This window comes from Tachypleus tridentatus, chromosome 7 (genome assembly GCF_004210375.1).
Source record: "Tachypleus tridentatus isolate NWPU-2018 chromosome 7, ASM421037v1, whole genome shotgun sequence".
Classification (NCBI taxonomy): domain Eukaryota; kingdom Metazoa; phylum Arthropoda; class Merostomata; order Xiphosura; family Limulidae; genus Tachypleus; species Tachypleus tridentatus.
Window position 1 is genome coordinate 63,149,922 of NC_134831.1, and position 19,214 is coordinate 63,169,135.

A 19,214-nucleotide genomic window follows, 5' to 3' on the forward strand; every position below is an offset into this window, starting at 1 on the left:
TTTTGGTATACATTGCTTGATTTGAAGCAGTTTTTTTGTGTGAGTTAATGAACTTATTTATTGTTGTTTTGCTTTCTTTAACACACTTATATCACTTTTTGCTTTTGTGCTTTAAATGCTTGCATTTTAACATTTTGTAGTTAAGTCTGAACTTTCGTTTTTTTATTTTAATGTGCTAAGCTTGTTTCACAAGCATATCATTGAATTTGCATTCTGCATACAATATTTCTTTCTGCAATAACATATATATGAAAAAAAAATTATTCAGTTCTTACAAATACAAATGTATTTTGTTATTTAAAAATCCTAAACAAAATTTGCTGTTTACTTGCTTTCATTCCAATATATTGTATACAAGAAATCATTTTTGCAACTTATCAATCAGCACACGGTACTTTCACATTGTTTAACATGTATCATAAATATGACATATATTATAACTGTTTATCTTCTACCAACAAACCAAACATTGATATTGTTTAGAATGTATCATAAATACGACATATAATTGTTTATCTTATATCAACAAAATAAACATTAATATTTTTTAGCATACAACATAAACAAAAACAAGAGCTTTCATATTTATTTCTGAACTTTTTTTCTCACCAAAACTTGAATTCCAGTTCATTAATTAGTTTCGCTGAATTCACAGCACATCAGTGGTGCTTGGAAGAGCGAAACACATAAATAAAGTTGGTCTCATACAGTGGTGGGATATAAGCAGTTTGTTGCAAATCACGAAATAGCTAATTAGTCTGCTGAATTGTAATGAAACATTAATTGTGACAATGGTTACGTGTCGTCCAAACACTTAGTATTTTCGGTTAGTGGTAACGAGCTACACATCTAAATCACACTTTCATATTGTTAATCAAAAACTATACAAAGACTTTAATTAACAATATTAATCACGCAACGTAAACAAAACGTATTTTCATGCTGTTACCAATCAACAGACATAATATTTTGATTTTATTTATCATATACCGGAAACGCAACGCATTCTGATAACACTAACAATGCATCAGGATTGCTGAACCAGAAGTGCGATGAAATATGTGAAAAGATTTGCTGTTTATGGCATACAGGTGCATATGAATATAACACTTTCTAACACCAGTTAATGCTAACAAGTCATTCCGTGTATAACCATGCTTCTAGTCTTCAACAAGTAAAGAAAAAAAACGCAAGAAATTTAGTCTTATTGTAGTTATCAAAAGCTTAATGTAATTCTAGAGAATCCACAGAAAGATTAAAGGTAAAAATACAAACTTTACTGGAAAAAATTTGCAATGATAACTGTATATGTCGAACGTTTTGAGACGTTGTAAATTATTTTATCCATACTAGTATTGTGTAGATTAGTTCTAATGAAGGAATTAATAAAAATATTATGTTTATTGCAGCCCACTAAGGCTCCGCCTCCTGGACCTGCTCTTACTTCAACGCCTCCGTTGATGACCCAGAACACCCAACCTTCAACTGCTGATATTCGAAGCCAGATTTCAAGTTTGTGGTCGAATGTTACAACTATTTCTCACAAGTAGAATTTAATGAAACTGGTTTTTTAATATTTTTTGTAAATATGGTAATGATTAATTATTTCATATATCACGTGCTACTTTCTTATATCGTTCATTTCTTGTTAGTTTCGAACTGACTTTTTTGCATACTTTGATGATGAACATGGCCATGAAAATTGTTGGCTACAAGTTAATGAATGAAAGTTGACTTTATTTACTTACAATACTTAACGTATGTTCATGACTGCTTTTTAATATACATTCGTGATTACCAGTTGACATATTATTACAAACATTACCTGACAGGCGTTTATTAATATTTTTTGAATTATAATTATGAACAGTATTTTACACATAGATTTATGAACATTATTTTATATATGCTCATGAACATTATGTTACACATATTTATGAACAGTATTTTATAGATGTACTTATTAACATTATTCTACATATATATATATGAATATTATTTTATACATACCTACGAATGTTTTTTACGTATGTATTTGGCATATGTTCATATTTGTTATTTGACAAACACTGATAAGCAAGAGTTATACAGTTCTTTTGACAATAGTTAATTACCATATAATAGGCGCGGCATAACCAGGTGGTTAAGGCACTCAACTCGTAATCTAAAGATTGCGGGTTTGAATCCCTGTTATACTAAAAGATGCTCGCCCTTTCAGCCGTGGGGGCGTTAAAATGTGACGATCAATCCAACTATTCGTTGGTAAAAAAGTAGCCCAAGAGTTGGCGGTGGATGGTGATGACTACCTGCCTTCCTTTTAGTTTTACACTGCTAATGTAGGGACGGCTAGCGCAGATAACCCTCGTGTAGCTTTGCGCGAAATTCAAAAAACAAAGAAACAAAAGAACATAATATGGGAACTTAGAATCACCGTATTTGCTCAAAAACATTCATATAGTCTCATCTAGTTAAGTTTTTTTTTTTCAAATTGAAATTGTATTGCTTGTTTATCCTCATCAGTATTCAAGAACACTAATTAATTTACACCCATTGAGAAATAATGCTTGTTATTATCATAGTATTTATTAAGGGTTGACTACATTCGATGCGAAGAATTATTTTGGTTGACAATCAAAGTCACCTAAAGTATTTTATTAAATGAAGCAAGATTTGTTGATGAATCTTAACAGACACGTTTAAGGCCAATCAAAAACTCTATCTTAATGTATATTAAACATGTTCATTCTCACTGTGTTAGGTAGCAAATAATCACTGTAAAAAAATTACATAGATAATGACTAATTTCACCCTCACTCACTTGGAATCGAATTTTGTTTAAATCAAAATTGTTAAAAATATATATAGTTTGTGCGTTGTATAACATTTTTATTCAAAAACTCTAAGTATACAATCTCTTAAAGTTTCTAAAATAAATAATTTATTTTAATAAATATATATTCCCCTTTTTCTCTTCTCAGAGTTTATATAATTTCGTGTAGCAGCGTATTTACAGCATTAGTAACTTATACATTTTTATTTGTATTCATGTTACATTTGTATTACCTAATCTTGTTTAACTGTACAAATATAATTACATATAATCTATTACTTTAAAGAACAGTGACTTTTTATGCTCTGAAGAGACTGTATTTTAGCCAGAGCTTTTAATCCGTAGAATTGATAGGTTTCTTAAGTACCTTTTATTTCATTCGTCGTCTAAGTTGTAATTTTTTATGATTAGCATCTTCATAAGAGTTCAGTTTACTTTTATCAGATTTATTTGTTATTCTTTAATGTGTTTAATATGTCTTAGTTTATTATTACATTTATTTTTTCCACAGCTCAAGGTAATTATCTGTGGTCCATTGAACCATGCATGAAATGCACTGGTTGTTTTTTTCTTAATATTCCTTCCATCACTTTTCTTATTTCATATCTCTGTTTGTTAACATACTTCGTCTTGTGGGAGACAATGATATTTCAATAACTTCTCCCATTACTTTTAAGTTGAGAAAAACTTATTTTTCCTCATAACGTAAAATAATGTCTAGAAACAGAAAAAAATTGTGTTTTTTAATTATTTCGTCACTATTTTAAATATTTAACATTTTACCCCTATTTTCCTACGCAGATTATATTAATTATATTAATATTTTATATTAAGAATTTTTTTTTTGTTTTATGAGTTTTTACCACAATGAAAAAATATGTATGTAATGCCACCTACATCATTATACTTTTGAACACTTAACTAAAAAAACTTTTAATTGTATAATGTCGCTAAGAAAATGACTTTTCTTTAAGTGAGGAGTTGTATAAACTAGGAAAATCTGATAAATTCACCCCGTTAGTACAGCGGTAAGTCTACGGATTTACAACGCTAAAATCAGGCGTTCGATTCCTCTCGGTGGGTTCACCAAAAATGGCTTTGCTATAAGAAAACACAAACATCTGATAAATATTACCGTAATTTATCTGAGAAGTTTAACTTTTCAGTTTTAACCAAGCTGTATTTTGATTAATATTTTTACAATTCAAATAATTGTACTTTTCAACCAAAATATAAATTATTAAAGGAAAGGAGCAAAATGTAATTTTTTTTATAAATTTTAGAAACGATAATTCAGAAACAAAGAAACTTCTGGTTTGGTTTGTTTTGTATTTTGCGCAAAGCTACACGAGGGCTATCTGCGCTAGTCGTCCCTAATTTAGCAATGAAGACTAGAGGAAAGGCAACTATTCATCACTCACCACTCACTGCCAACTCTTGGGCTACTCTTTTACTAACGAATAGTGGGATTGACCGAATATATTAGCACCCCTACGGCTGAAAGGTCGAGCATGTTTGGTGTGAGGGTATTTCGAACCAGCGATCCTCGGATTACGAGTCGAGTGCCTTAACCACATGATTATGCCGGACTTAATAACTTTCTGTTTCTTCGTTTTATCTTTCTCCCATAACGCTACCTAGGTGGCGCGCGATTGCCCTATCACACTCTCAGTCAATTTATCAAAATATTAGCACACACTTCTTTACATTTTTCTCTCCTAAAGCTCAGTTACTGTTCTCTCTTGTCTCCATCTCTAACTTTTTGTGCAGCTCTGCATGGTTGTCATTATCATCTGATCTCATTTTAGGTGGACTCCATCAGTCAAGCTCTCTTTTCATCCCTCGCCGTGGAAAGGGTCAACTGAAGCCCCAGGTTTCACCCGGAACACGTATTCCAGTTTGCGCTTCATGTGGATCACCCATTAGGTATAGTAACTTTTGTCCCTTAGCTTGCTGTTGTAGAACCTTCATGACTATAACGAAAAATAACTACTGAAACTATATAATTTCTGATGGTCAAATATCAAATCTTAACAGAATAGTTTTTAAAATTGTAATTTTGCAGCTCAGTTGATGTATAAATGTTTTTAGTGTTTAATATGCACACAAAAATCAAACTTTTATGGGTTTCCTAGTATTGGATGTAGGTAACAGAAAACTATATTAAGTATTTTGTTACCACTTACAAGATAAATATATTTTGCTGCATAAGCTAAGCTAAGCCTTCTTGAGTAAGCATTTAAAATATTTAATTGAATTATCAAGTTGTTTTTTATCTATGTTATCAGTTTTCACTTATTTCATCTGATTAAAGTAAGTTAACTAAATATATTAACTGTATCAGAAGATTTCTAAAACAGATGTCAGATATTTAACCCTGTTACGTGTTATAATTTATTTCGGACGAGTCTCTGATTTATGATATGAAGGTTATCGTATTGCTATTTCAAATAGCCAGAAATTTGAATTTCGAAGTTAATTAAGTGTGAATATGTATCAAATTTATGACACTTGTCAACAAAATTAATATAAAACAATTTTCTCTTTTAACATAAATATATTTTAATATACAAACAAAAATAATACAATTTATAATAACGGTATCACTAATAGTTATTACAAATAATGATTTATATACAACAGTTTTACAAACTTACATTTGGTCTGCATGGCCCGGCATGGCCAAGCGTGTTAAGGCGTGCGACTCGTAATGCGGGTTCGCATCCCCCTCGCGCCAAACATGCTCGCCCTTTCAGCCGTGAGCTGAAATTTACACTGCTAAATTAGGGACGCCTAGCACAGATAGCCCTCGAGTAGCTTTGTGCGAAATTCAAAAAACAAAACAAACAAACAATATTTGGTCTAAAACTGAATATTTTATTGCCAATCCAGGTCCATGACGAACAAATTCATTCTGAGTTACTATTATCGAACCTCGCTTAAGCTAGCTAGCTCGATTGGCATCACACCGCTGACTTATTATCACACCAATAATGTTATTTAATGTCCTCTTAGAAATTCTAACGTCCGAAATAATTCACTAAAATTGAACTGTTTGTAATGTTTGAAATCTATGAACGTTCCTGGTTAAACTACGTAGTATTCTTATTAATAGGTGTCAATCATAATTATAGCTTCTTAGGCCTATAGCACATTGACTGTAGTTGACCAGTAATAATAATAATATTTGTCTCTCGGCGCATCAGTTTTTATATACCAATCACGCGAGACTCCAGAACAATCATCAAAGTTCGCTTAGCAGCAAACAATACTATCGATCACTAATAATACATACATACCTAATAAGTACATTGTTGATTCTTACGCTCAAGAACCTTCTACAAATTTCGAGAACAGACGGGACTTGCGCAATACCCAGTCAAGGATATACTTCACATGCAAAAGAGAAAACTACATTGAAAGAAGCGTAGGTATTAAAATAAACGTATACTGGCAAATCTGTTACAATACTAAGTTTTTGAGGATAGAGAAACTCAATTGTGTAGACTTAGCCTGAAACTTGTACTTTATACACACCTTAACTTATAAATAAAACAAACTGATATCTGGTTTAAAAACGTTATTAAACCTTAATAAACGACTAATAGTTGTGCAAGTTGGATAATGAGCTGAGCCACATTTACAAAAATAAATACTAACTCTATACATTAGCATGTTCTTTTTCTGTTTTCTGCGAACATAAACAAATAATTGACGATAATGTATAGCTAAGGCACAACCAGCTATTTATAAATCTGGTAATTTAAGACTAAATAAACATTTTTAGCGTTTATTAAGTAGTACAGTCCAAATGCTCAATATTTATTTAGCTTTCTGTCATAAATCTAGAAAACATTTAAGGTATAACTTGGTGCAATTTTTAGACTAATATTTGTATTAAAGATACAATAAATGTATTATAATGAACCATAAAATTATTAACATTAGTGAAATACATTTCATCTTGCTATCTTAATTTAACTAGAAAGCTTTATATATCTTTATAACACGAGAGAGCTTAATTAGTACAAACTGAAAGAAACTGCGTCCTCCCAGTGCCTCAGTGGTATGTCAGTAAGCTAATAAGGTTAAAAATTATATTTTAATATCAGTGATAAGCATAACACAGGTAATCCACTGTGTGGCTTTGTGCTTAACAACAACACAAAAAATTAGAAATGTATTGACTCTGATATTTCGTTACACAGATATATGTTATCTGCGAATTATTATACGGGATTGAAAAACAAAATACATGGCATTCGATAAGTAAGAGATATACTGGAACACGTAATGGAACACTAGCAATTCTCTTTTGTGCAGATTTAAACCCACAAGTTCGATATTAACAGTGTCAAACCTATAGAATATACAAACCTTAAAACATCTCAAATAGTTTTATTTATTTATAAATTATGAACAAGTTGTCTTTTATTGTGTACAGTGTAAAATATTTCAACAAAAGATTTAGCTTATAGATCAACAAATTATTGATGTAGTTTAAATGTATAAGTTTTTGATTAGAATCTTGTTTCTAAGTTTTCGTAAGGTCCCCATCAGTAACAACTAAACACAATTTGTTCGCTATCTATTTAGATTATTTAAACGTTTAAAGTTTCAAACATAATAATAATAAATGCCTGCTTAACTGTGATAAGCTGGGTCAGTATTTAAACCTCACTTTCTCGAGTTCCGCATGACTGTCGTCATCATCTGGTCATATTGTAAGCGAACTTACCAACGTCATCTTTCGTTTCTTCTCTCAACATAGACGAAGCCAACTGAAAACTCATGTCTTAGTCGGAGTATGTATTCCTATTTGCGATGGATAAACTTAAATATTATCTTTGTGTTGTTGAAAAACACTTCTTTCCAGGAAACTGACAATAATTACCTCCTCATTAAGATATCGCATATTACCATCCGTATACCTTATTTTCATTTGTTTTGTGGAAGTTGGGGTAACATTTTCTTAGATTTGACAAGTTGACATGAATTTAAAACACTAATAAAATTATATGCAGTATAGTTTTCAGCAAAGTGGAAAGTGTACCAAAACTTTCATTCATTTATTTGTTATCTTACATATGCTTCACAGAATGCTTTTTCCACAACAGGAAATATTTATATTTTATGTTTTAAGTTATTGAAAATTTAAATTAGAGGTAGGAATGACACTTTTAGTAAAATCTATATAAAAGTTCTGTTGTTTTTTTTATAATGTAATATGTGTGTATATGTTTTGTATTTTTGTGTTTGTAACTATGTTTCTAATAATGCAATAGAGGCCCTTTCATAATTGCAATGAGTAAAACATGGTGCCCTGATCACTTCCATTGCTCTAACGCCCAATGTCGCCGTCCATTGCAAGATGTGGGTTTCGTTGAAGAACAAGGCCAGATGTACTGCGAATCTTGCTACGAAGCTTATCTGGCTCCAATCTGTGCCAAATGTGGAAAACGTGTTAAAGGGGTAAGATTCTGAAAACATTAATGTTATTAGAAGCCTTTGCTCAAAGCTAGTTATCTCAGTGTTGTAATAGAAAAGTAACTTCCTGTAATAAGGCAGAATAGCAACTTCACTGATGTAGAACGTCACATGGAATTATATGACATTTATATAACAAACATATGGTTGATAGCCTATCCTGTTTCAACGATCTAAAGCTACTTCAAACAGAAGTGGTTTCTAACCATTGCTTACTAGTGTTAAATATCAAGGTTAACACTTAAACCAGTTAAAGGCACCAAAACTTTATCAGTTCTCAAACTCTATCTGAACATATGAAGCCTAACAGATTTGGCTTAGTAATTGCGATGAAATTCCGAGATTTTCCAGTTATTCATATTATTTTAATTGCGATTTGCAATAGATAAAAACACAGCCAAGGGAACGGGCTAGGAGAAATATTTTTTATATCTTTCTTTTTTTGTAGTATATATACATTATGCGTTTTTAAATAATAGTTGATATGTTTTACTCAGTTTATACATTTAGTTACTATGGAAACAGTTTTATTCGTTGCTTGTCTTTATGAAATGAAAATTGCAGGATAAAACAAAAAAGACTAATAAAGACTACAGCAATGTACTGGAGTAGTGGGTACAGTTTTAGGTCCATAAAGACTACAGCAACGTACTGGAGTAGTGGGTACAGATTTAGGTCCATGAAGACTACAGCAACGTACTGGAGTAGTGGGTACAGTTTTAGGTCCATAAAGACTACAGCAACGTACTGGAGTAGTAGGTACAGTTTTAGTCCATAAAGACTACAGCAACGTACTGGAGTAGTGGGTACAGTTTTAGGTCCATAAAGACTACAGCAATGTACTGGAGCAGTGGGTACAGTTTTAGGTCCATAAGGACTACAGCAACGTACTGGAGTAGTAGGTACAGTTTTAGATCCATAAAGACTGCAGCAATGTACTGGAGTAGTGGGTACAATTTTAGGTTCATAAAGTCTACAGCAATGTACTGGAGTAGTGGGTACAATTTTAGGTCCATAAAGGCTACAGCAATGTACTGGAGTAGTGGGTACAATTTTAGGTCCATAAAGGCTACAGCAATGTACTGGAGTAGTGGGTACAGTTTTAGGCCCGACATGACTTGCTGGTTATAGCGTTCGACTCGCAATCTGAAGTGGCGAGTTCGAACTCCTGTCACACCAAACATGCTCGCACTTTCAGCCGTGGGGATGTTGTAATGTTACGGCCAATCCCACTATTTGTTGGTAAAAGAGTAGCCCAAGAGTAGATGGTGGTGGACGGTGATGACTGGCTGCCTTCTCTCTAGCGTTACACTGTTAAAGTAGGGATGGCTAACGCAGGTAGCTTTCGTGCAGCTTTGCGCAAAATTGAACAACAAACAAACAAATTGGTCACAGTTTTGGAAAAGTGGCTATGCACTCAATTGTCATGGTGAGGACCGATTTTGGTGTTGCCAATGAAAAGAGTGGTGTTCTAAAGTTGTAGTAATGTAATGTTGTATAAGTTATTTTTAATCTCTGACGGTTTTGAAATTTTTATAGAGGAAAAACAAGCTTTAAGGGAACTGCAAATAAGTATGAAGTTTTAATTTTTATTTTAGTGAAACTGCATCTAAGCTAACAATAAAAAACAGAAGCTCATCAAATTAACCAGAGTTGTATCTTCAAATTTCTGACATACAACACAATTTAGTAAAGCTGTACAACTATATTCATTCTAGTTACCGAAAAATCAATTATTTTCTACTTTCATAGTTACTTTAAGAACGTCTATTAAAAATATAAATTGTTTGCTTGTAAATATGCTTGTCTTCTGATTAGCACGATTTCTAATAAGTACTGCTTATAATCGCAATCATGGCCTGGTATCAATGTCTACTATTTTTAAGCTTTTTACTATTTTTCATTTGAGCTACCCTCTGTATGTTTTTTTTTTTCAAATTGTATATCATTTGAAGCTCTTCCAATAACTTTATCATTAATGTGTTGATCGTTTTCTGAGTTGACTGTGCCACGAATAGGTTTAACTGAGAAAAAAAAAAAAAAATATATATACTTATTTTGTATGACGTCAATAACTCGTGTTTTCCATTTCACCTATTCAACTGAGGAACGATTCCACGTGGTGTTGACGTGTTTCTATTTGTTATTTAAAGTGAAAATACGTTGACTTCTTCATAGAATGGGAAGACGAAATAGACACTGTTAATTATATGATTTAGAATGAAATTTCAGACGTCATTGACTTAACTGAACTTGTGTTGATTTGTTATTCAAGGGCGATGAATGACAAAGTGAACAGATTTGAGTCTCAAAACGTAATATGTGATAGTGTATAAAATCTGTTTACCATCTAAATAACGAAAAACATCACTAGTTATATATCATGAGATTTATTTCTATTAACTTATTTTTACCCTCACACACACATTTATTCTCTGTTATTACTTTTTATTATTTTTCCATTTATCGGATTTATCACGCAAATAGTTTCAGTATTATGTAACTCATAATCACATTAATTTTGTTAAGTGAAATAGTATATATCTTATGAGGCATTAAAATTAAAATCAACCCATCTCAAAACACATTTAAAATATTTGTTAATAAGAACTTCCAACAGAAAGCAAAGAATGGTGTATAAGAATAATACGTCAACTATATTATATCTGCTGTATTTACTGCCGAAGAGGTTTTTCACCTAACACCAGGGCTCCTAAGATTGGCTGGGATATGGTAAATATGGTAGTGGTTAAGGCGTCTTTTATTTTAATAAACTGTTGACAACAAGTGTTACAGTTTGTATAAACAAATAACGACATACCAGACGAACTCTAAAATTAATTTAAAAGTGCAAACACTGAAGAGTGGAAATGCCATAAGGTTTTAAACATTTTAATCTTAATTCCACCTCTGACATTTACGTTGCAGGCATGATGTTAAGCCACTGAAATACGTGTTTTAGTTACCGCCTGGTTGGTAACTTTCAACTAAATATTGGAAACAAATTAGTAATGAAATGGCCCGGCATGACCAGGTGGGGTAAGGCGTTCGACTTGTCATCTGAGGGTCGCGGGTTCGAATCCATGTCGCACTAAACATGGTCGCCCTTTCAGCTGTGAGGGCGTTATAATGTTCGATCAATCCCACTATTCGTTGGTAAAAGAGTAGCCCAAGAGTTGGCTGTGGGTGGTGATGACTAGCTACCTTCCCTCTAGTCTTACACTGCTAAATTAGGGACGGCTAGCGCAGATAGCCTTCGAGTAGCTTTGCGCTAATTTCAAAAAACACACACACAGTAAGAAATGCGTGCAACATTAAAGTGCTACTAAGATAACGAAACCTTAAGTAGGGAATATTGAATGTAGCTTGTAGTCTTATAAATACTTAAAAGTTTGTCAACTTTTCTGTTTACTAATTTATTTTTAAGGATTGCCTAAATGCTCTTGACAAACAGTGGCACCCTGATTGTTTTACCTGTAATTATTGCAAACAACTTCTGGGTAACGATCCATTTTACATTGAGGATGGACTACCATACTGTGAAAAAGGTAAGAAATAATGATATAAAAATGCTTTAGAATTTTGTATAGTTCTGGTTACTTCTAAACATTTTCGAGTACGTTCGTTTACAGCAGCAAGAATTAAACATAATCTCGATCACAATATTTGATTAATTTAAGTCAGTTTGAAAAGCCGATAGTTAATATTAGATCTTGAGTTCAGCGCAAAGTTGGACAATAAGTCTCAGTTTATATCATCCATACTTATTAGTTTTTCGCACATATATACACTTTACAGAAGACTGGAAGCTAACGAAGAGACCCACGGTTCAAACTTAATAAAGTAATAGTTGGAATACTCTATGAAAACGATGAGTACTCATGTGGATGTTTCATATCATAAAAAGGATAAAGAGAAAAACGTAAAGATCTATAAATGCTTGATTAAAGAGAACACTGCCTTCAGTCTTTTAAAAAACCATTAAAATAAAATAAGGCTCAAGTTAAACGAGATAGCATTAAAATGGATATATAAGAAGAACAAATTTACAATATAATTATTGTTTAGTCTTCTGTACCCATATTAAGTGGATTCAGTCATTAACTACGATGACACATGATAAATAATTCACAGATTACGTGCTCTGAGATATAGTGTGTTTTTTTCTTCTTTTATCCAGATTGGAAAGAACTTTTCACTAACAAGTGTGTAAATTGTGGGTTTTCTATTGAAGCTGGAGACCGCTGGGTTGAAGCCTTAAACAACATTTACCACTCCCAGTGCTTCAGGTGTTCTGTAAGTGATTCTAAGTCTAAGAGGGTAACTAGATCGCGTGAGATGGTAGGTTTTTAGCCTGAGTGTGAAAACAACATCTGTGCGTTTAGAATTATCACAATTTACAGCCCTGACCATATTAGTGTTGAGTCTTTCGCCATATAATTTTCAAGTTTTTTGGCTTGAACAGAACTGCGTACGCCCAGCCATTAATAAATGATCATTATCACACTTGGGTATGAATATGATTACACTCAGAAGTAAGGTTGTTATTTTTTTCTTCAAATACAGTATGATCAAATTTCTGATATTCAGGTTCGAAGTCTAAAACCTGCTAATACATTACAAGAACTGTCTAATTTATGATATACTTATTTATACCCACGGAAAAATTCATTTATAAAAGATAAATGATATTTTGAAATAAGTGACTAGAAAAATTGTTTTTGAAGCACAATTGTCTCTTTGAGAATTTTAAAAGTATACGATAATTCGATAAGAATCAAAGAAAGAAGTATGAAACTTTATTGAGATAATGGTATCTTTGTTTTAAGTAAAGGATTATCTACCTAAATAAACAATACGATGTGAGCGGGAAGAATGGAAAATTATTTAGATAATGGTATCTGAATATTGACCTCGGGTAAAAGGTCAACTACCAAAATTATATCAAACAGGCAGAATGAATTGTTATTCAGGTATTTGTACTGCCTGAGAAAGGTATTTGTACTGCCTGAGAAAGGTATTTTTACCTCTTATTAAATATAAACTACCTAAAACGAGCTTTAATACCAGGCAGGCAGAATGAAACATTATTCAGCTGAACAGTGGTATCTGACAAATGGTTAGAGAACTTTAAAAAATATCTGGACTTCTTCCTGTTTTCATCTAAATTTTTTACGAGTTTTTTTTTAAATATTGAATTTCTTAACGCAATTTCTTGATTCCTGATTGAATATTTGATAACACCATCTCAGCATGTTGCTCTAATTGGCTTCCTTAGAATAATATTTAGATTTCGATATAATCTCTTTTACGATGTGCTTGTTCTAAATCATTAAGCCATTGTCGCTAATTTTTATTCTAAAATAATTGTTTATATATTTACTTGTGTATTTATTGATCAATCTACACCACGACGACTTTAACGTTACTGTGCAATTTATGTTTGTTTCAGGCGTGCCATAAAAACCTCGAAGGCCAAACTTTCTACACTAGCCGTGATGGACGCCCTTATTGCAAGGCACATGTTCGATAACTGCCAACGATAACGTTACTGCATAAATAAATGTTCAAAGCAGAATGAAGTGTGATTAATTTAAAACAATACCTGATACAAATAACGCGTTGATTATTTGCCAAAATGTTTTCTTTTTATTGTTTTTGACAATTTTTGTGTGTGTGCTATTCTTTACATGTATAAGCAGCGTAGAATAATCATTGAAAATTTGTTTTTAAGGCACAATCAAAATATTTTGTTATTATTCAAACTCGTAAATTTATGGCAGTTGATGTTGATCGAATGATGTATCTTATTCTAATGATTCAAAGCACTTAAATATTTGTACGTATATAATATATGGAATTTTAAAGCGTTACTGCGGTGTTACAGTTTTGCGAAATATTTTGATTAAGCTCTTATAATTTCATTTAATTTCTTTAGTGCGTGTTGATGTATAAAAGACAACTTAATGCTAGAAAGAAGTGCCTTTATAATACTAAATTGGTCAATTTTCCTTAAATTGATATTACACTTTTTCCACTTTTATCTCCTTCGTGAGCGTTGCACTAAAGTACGAATGGTTTAAATAACAAATTTTAATCGAATCTACAGCACGCATTTCCACAGCGTTCGTTTGAGATACAGTTAGTACAGGTTATTGTTGAAAGCCAGTCGCACCAAACATGCTCGCCCTTTCAGCAGTGGGGGCGTTATAATGTTCGATCAATCCCATTATTCGTTAGTAAAAGAGTAGCCCAAGAGTTGGCGGTGGGTGGTGATGACTGGCTGCCTTCCCTCTAGTCTTACACTGCTAAATTAGGGACGGCTAGCACAGATAGCCCTTGTGTAGCTTTGTGCGAAATTCAAAAAACAAATATTGTTGAAAGGCTTGCATTGTTTCCTGTATGAAACAAAAGTTCTGTCCAAGTTATGGGTTGAAATAACAAAGGATAAGGTTAAAAAATGAAATAATTATATTAATAGGCGAAAGCTTTTGATCCTGTTCACCTGTGGTCTTAGTTGTTCGATGGGAAGATCGTCTTTAATGTTATGTCTCTGTACTTGATGGTTTTGGTGGTTCCATTGTAGGTGTTATTTGTCAATATTTTGTCAAATTATCTCCAACTGCGCTTTTTTCATATTGTTTATAAAGAGAGTCAATATGTTCTTCAATCCTTGTCTGTAGGGTTCTTCCGGTTTTCCACAATATACGTATGAATGATGTTAGGTGTTACATGCAATGTGGTAAACAACATTGGAGACAAGTCACCCATCTTTAGATTGTAAATACGTTTTTGTAAGACGGCTTTGTTACATTGTAGAATAGAGTACTTAAATTTTGAAAATTGGCTTTTTAGGGTTGGACCTGGCTGTTCAACAACTTAAATCGGCAGGTCAAATTTCTTGATTATAGATCTTATTTTCTTGGGGATATTTTCGTTAGTTAGAGATGTCGTAAAAGTAGTCTTTTCTGAGTTGTCTTTGAAAAGTTTTAAACCCTTGTTTATCTGTGTTTTCCATGTTGGAGGTGCGATTCTGGTTTTTTGCGTGTCCATTGAAAATGTAACTAGACTGATAATCGTTGCTCAGTAGAAGTGATTTTAGTTCAGAGTATGTAATGATTTTCTTTCACTACAGTTGTGATCAATAATTTTTTATTCCGTGTTAAGGCGTGCGACTCGTAATCTGAGGGTCGCGGGTTCGCATCCCGGTCGCGCCAAACATGCTCGCCCTTTCAGCCGTGGGGGCGTTATAATGTGACGATCAATCCCACTATTTGTTGGTAAAAGAGTAGCCCAAGAGTTGGCGGTGGGTGGTGATGACTAGCTGCCTTCCCTCTAGTCTTACACTGCTAAATTAGGGTCGGCTAGCACAGATAGCCCTTGTGTAGCTTTGTGCGAAATTCCAAAAACAAACAAACAAACAAAATCAATGAAAACTATATAGAAACAAGTTCGATAAGCATTAATTATTTAAACCATTTGTGATGTCAGTTACGATATGTGTTTTGGTGGAACGCTTCCGCGAAACGTTGTATTGAATTGTAACAAAGATGTTACAAGGTTATTTATTTATATTATTAAGACTCGACTTGTTATTTAAACTTATCGTAAAAATACAAACAGCATTAAAATAGAAACTAACACTAACAATACATAAAAAAACTCTTGCGATTACAAATGTATCAAATTAGGTTTAACAGAAGGCTGCGTTTCTTTAATTATTTGTTCTTTGTTTTAAAATATTTTTTATTATATTGTTACTCTTTCCGAAACACAAGTGTCATTCTTTGACTGTTTGCCTCTTTCTATTTATAACATGAATTGCATAGGTCAAGTATAACTATTGTTTGTTGACTGTGATTTTAAATCTGTGTGAGGGTTTCGGCTTCTTTTAAAATGCAATCAGTGCGTTTTCATTTTTATTTTGAGTAAAATTTACTATTTTTACATTTTGCCCTTAAAGTCCTTAGTTGAAGCATGTCAACAGATAAAACTTAGCAGCATCTGTGCAAAGTCTGAAAATGTCAGAAGATTACAGCGTCTATAATGTTGTATGGTTTCGTGTATAATATAAGCTTACTTGTGCCTTAGAGGTTTAGTATATGCGCCAATATTTCATAGAAACCTAACAACCGAAAATAATACTGGTTTGTTCATATGTGTTGAAAGACTCCATTGGAAAACACTATTTTTAAAGGTTGCTATTTAAAACTTATCTGTTCAATAAGAGGTGGAAGTGAAACATAAATGTTATTGCTGTGGCATCGCGTTCTTGATGCGTGTTATGTAATTTCTTTTGGGTGGAAAACTTAAAATAAAGATGTTTACTTGAAGTCATTGTATATTCCCATAGTATTGCTTTTCACTTACAGTTTGAGTCACTCATATTATTGGCAAAGAAATCTCGAGTTAAGTTAGAATTAGTATATGAAATAAAATATGCAATGAAATATTTATATTCTTATAAAAGAAACCATACTTACTTCGAAATAAACATTTTTGAAGTTTTTAGCTAATTTCTGCAAGCTTTATAAATCTTTGTTCGAAATAAGACTGATGTGGCATGGACTTTAGTCTGTCCGGCCACGGTTCGTAGGATCCGTGGTTCGAGACGTTATGCTTCTAAACATACTCAACATTGTCTACTGTAAGCCGATTTAAGTTCAAAGAGTTGTACCAGCCTCTGAGGCGACGATTGCTATTGACTAACTGTCTTCTCCAAGGTCGGTAGTTCAAAATTTTGAAATACGATAACTGAAGCTTGGGAGCCTCTGACGTAGTTATTTAGCTCACGAGGGCATAAGATATTCTCCAGGTTCAAAATAAAAAATTATGACATTGAGTAGGGACTTGGCGTTAACTTTCAAAAATATAGATATTTATAACTGAAATTATTTAAGAAAAATGAACATAAATCTCAGTAATTTACAATGAAAATTCTAGTACTAAAGAAACATGTCGACAAGAAAATTAACATTTTTATCACAAGCAAAATACTTTTTTTTTTCGTAAAGAAGCATAAAAGAGAAGTTATTCTATAGACATTCAAGAATTTTATCATCTTCATAAACGTGTGTAAATTATCTATAAGAGGAATAATATTCAAGAACATCTTGTTTTCACACAAAACTAAACTATCTCAAAGTAATTTTAATCGTGTTGTCTCCTTGTTTATAATTTACTAAAGACAATTGGCCCGGCATGTCCAAGTGGTTAAGGCACTCGATTCGTAATCCGAGAGTCGCGGATTCGAATCCCCATCACATTAAATATGCTCACCCTTTCATCTGTGGGGACGTTATAACGTGACGGTGAATCCCACTATTCGTTGGTAAAAGAGTAGCCCAAAAGTTGGCGGTGGGTGTTGGTGACTAGCTGCCTTCCCCTTAGTCTTACATTGCTGAATTAGAGACGGTAGGCGCAGATAGTTCTCGTGTACCTTTGCGCGAAATTCAAAACAAACCAACTTACTCCTGGTATGTATTATAATTTCTCTCGGACAAGCCTCCAGTGTATGGTGTTACGTATTACAATTTCAAATAGGCAGAACAGAGTTAAATTATCACTTTAATTTAGGAAATAATTAAATGTCAATGTGTATCAAATTTATGACATTTATCAATAAGATCGATACAAACAATTTTCTTTCTTAACACAAATATATTTTAATATACAAATAATAATATAACTTACAGTATTAGAAATAGTTTTCACAAATAATGATTTATGTACAAACGTTTTAGAAACCTAGAAACAACAGTGAGTCATCTATTTGTTCTGAAATTAAATATTTTATTGATGGTTCACGATGAGCAAATTAATTCTGTGTTAGTACAAGTACACTTGGCCCGGCATGGCCAGCGTGTTGAGGCGTTCGACTCCTAATCTGAGGGTCGCGGGTTCGAATCTCGCTCTCGCCAAACATGCTCGCCCTTTCAGCCGTGGGGGCGTTATAATGTGCGGTCAATCCCTCTATTCGTTGGTGAAAGAATAGCCCAAGAGTTGGCGGTGGGTGGTGATGACCACTAAATTAGGGACGGCTAACGCAGATAGCCCTCGAGTAGCTTTGCGCGAAATTTAAAACAAACAAACAAGTACACTTATTTCATTTTCTGAATAAGGGCAATAAAACTCCTAAAATCTTTCGCATTACCAATTAAAATGAGTGTAAAAGAACAGTATCGAAATGAGAAGAAGTTAAGTCAGTGTAAGTGTTTCAGAAACAGCTTATTATTTTAAAACCCGTTTTAAGCGGCTGCATAAATAATACGTAGAAAAATGGCTCAGACAGTCTCATGAAAAATACAGAATGTTAAGCTCGTTATATTAAAATATTTTGAATACGCAAGTCATGTAACTAGCATTACCGATATGAGGTGGAACAGACTATACCAAAACTACATTTTAACATTCTTTGTTTTTTAAGCACAAAGAAACAAAGTGAACTATATGTTCTTTCCCACTGCGGACATCGCCACCCGAATTTTAGCATAATATTTCTTAAGACTTACCGCTGAGCTATCAAAATATTGGTGTTACATGGGTAGTGTAATCCCTTTTTGGGAAAAATACGTTATAACCTAGTTTCACAGATAAAAATTTCTATACCCAAATCATAACAATGTGTTCAGTTCGACAATTTAGAATTTCCAAGACGTTGATATCTATTTAATGGTATTGAAATACAAAAATATATAAATCAACTTTGGGCAACAGGGCCATTAAGAAAGATAACTACAACAAGTCGTTCTCCAGCCGTGGAAATCAAAGTACAGCATCTTATAACAGGCGTGATAATTCACGAACACAAAGGTCAAGTTCTTCACGTATCCCAAGCAACAGCTCACAATATAAATAAGAAGAATTTCCCAATGGAAAAGTTCCGAAACATTACATG

The 19,214-nt window shown here is 32.8% G+C and overlaps 1 protein-coding gene across 9 annotated transcripts in view; it reads left to right on the plus strand.

Moving 5' to 3' along the window:
- LOC143255820 (PDZ and LIM domain protein 1-like) overlaps positions 1-16,650 on the plus strand; it is a 91,978-nt gene extending 75,328 nt beyond the window's left edge. For all 9 annotated transcript variants that reach the window (XM_076512103.1, XM_076512106.1, XM_076512107.1 and 6 more), the window contains 6 exons: positions 1,410-1,512; positions 4,639-4,756; positions 8,116-8,302; positions 11,745-11,865; positions 12,498-12,613; positions 13,770-16,650. In XM_076512103.1, coding sequence (XP_076368218.1) covers positions 1,410-1,512; positions 4,639-4,756; positions 8,116-8,302; positions 11,745-11,865; positions 12,498-12,613; positions 13,770-13,850 — 726 coding nt within the window. In that variant the 3' untranslated portion in view covers positions 13,851-16,650. The remainder of the gene's footprint in view (positions 1-1,409; positions 1,513-4,638; positions 4,757-8,115; positions 8,303-11,744; positions 11,866-12,497; positions 12,614-13,769) is intronic.
- Positions 16,651-19,214: the final 2,564 nt, after the last annotated feature.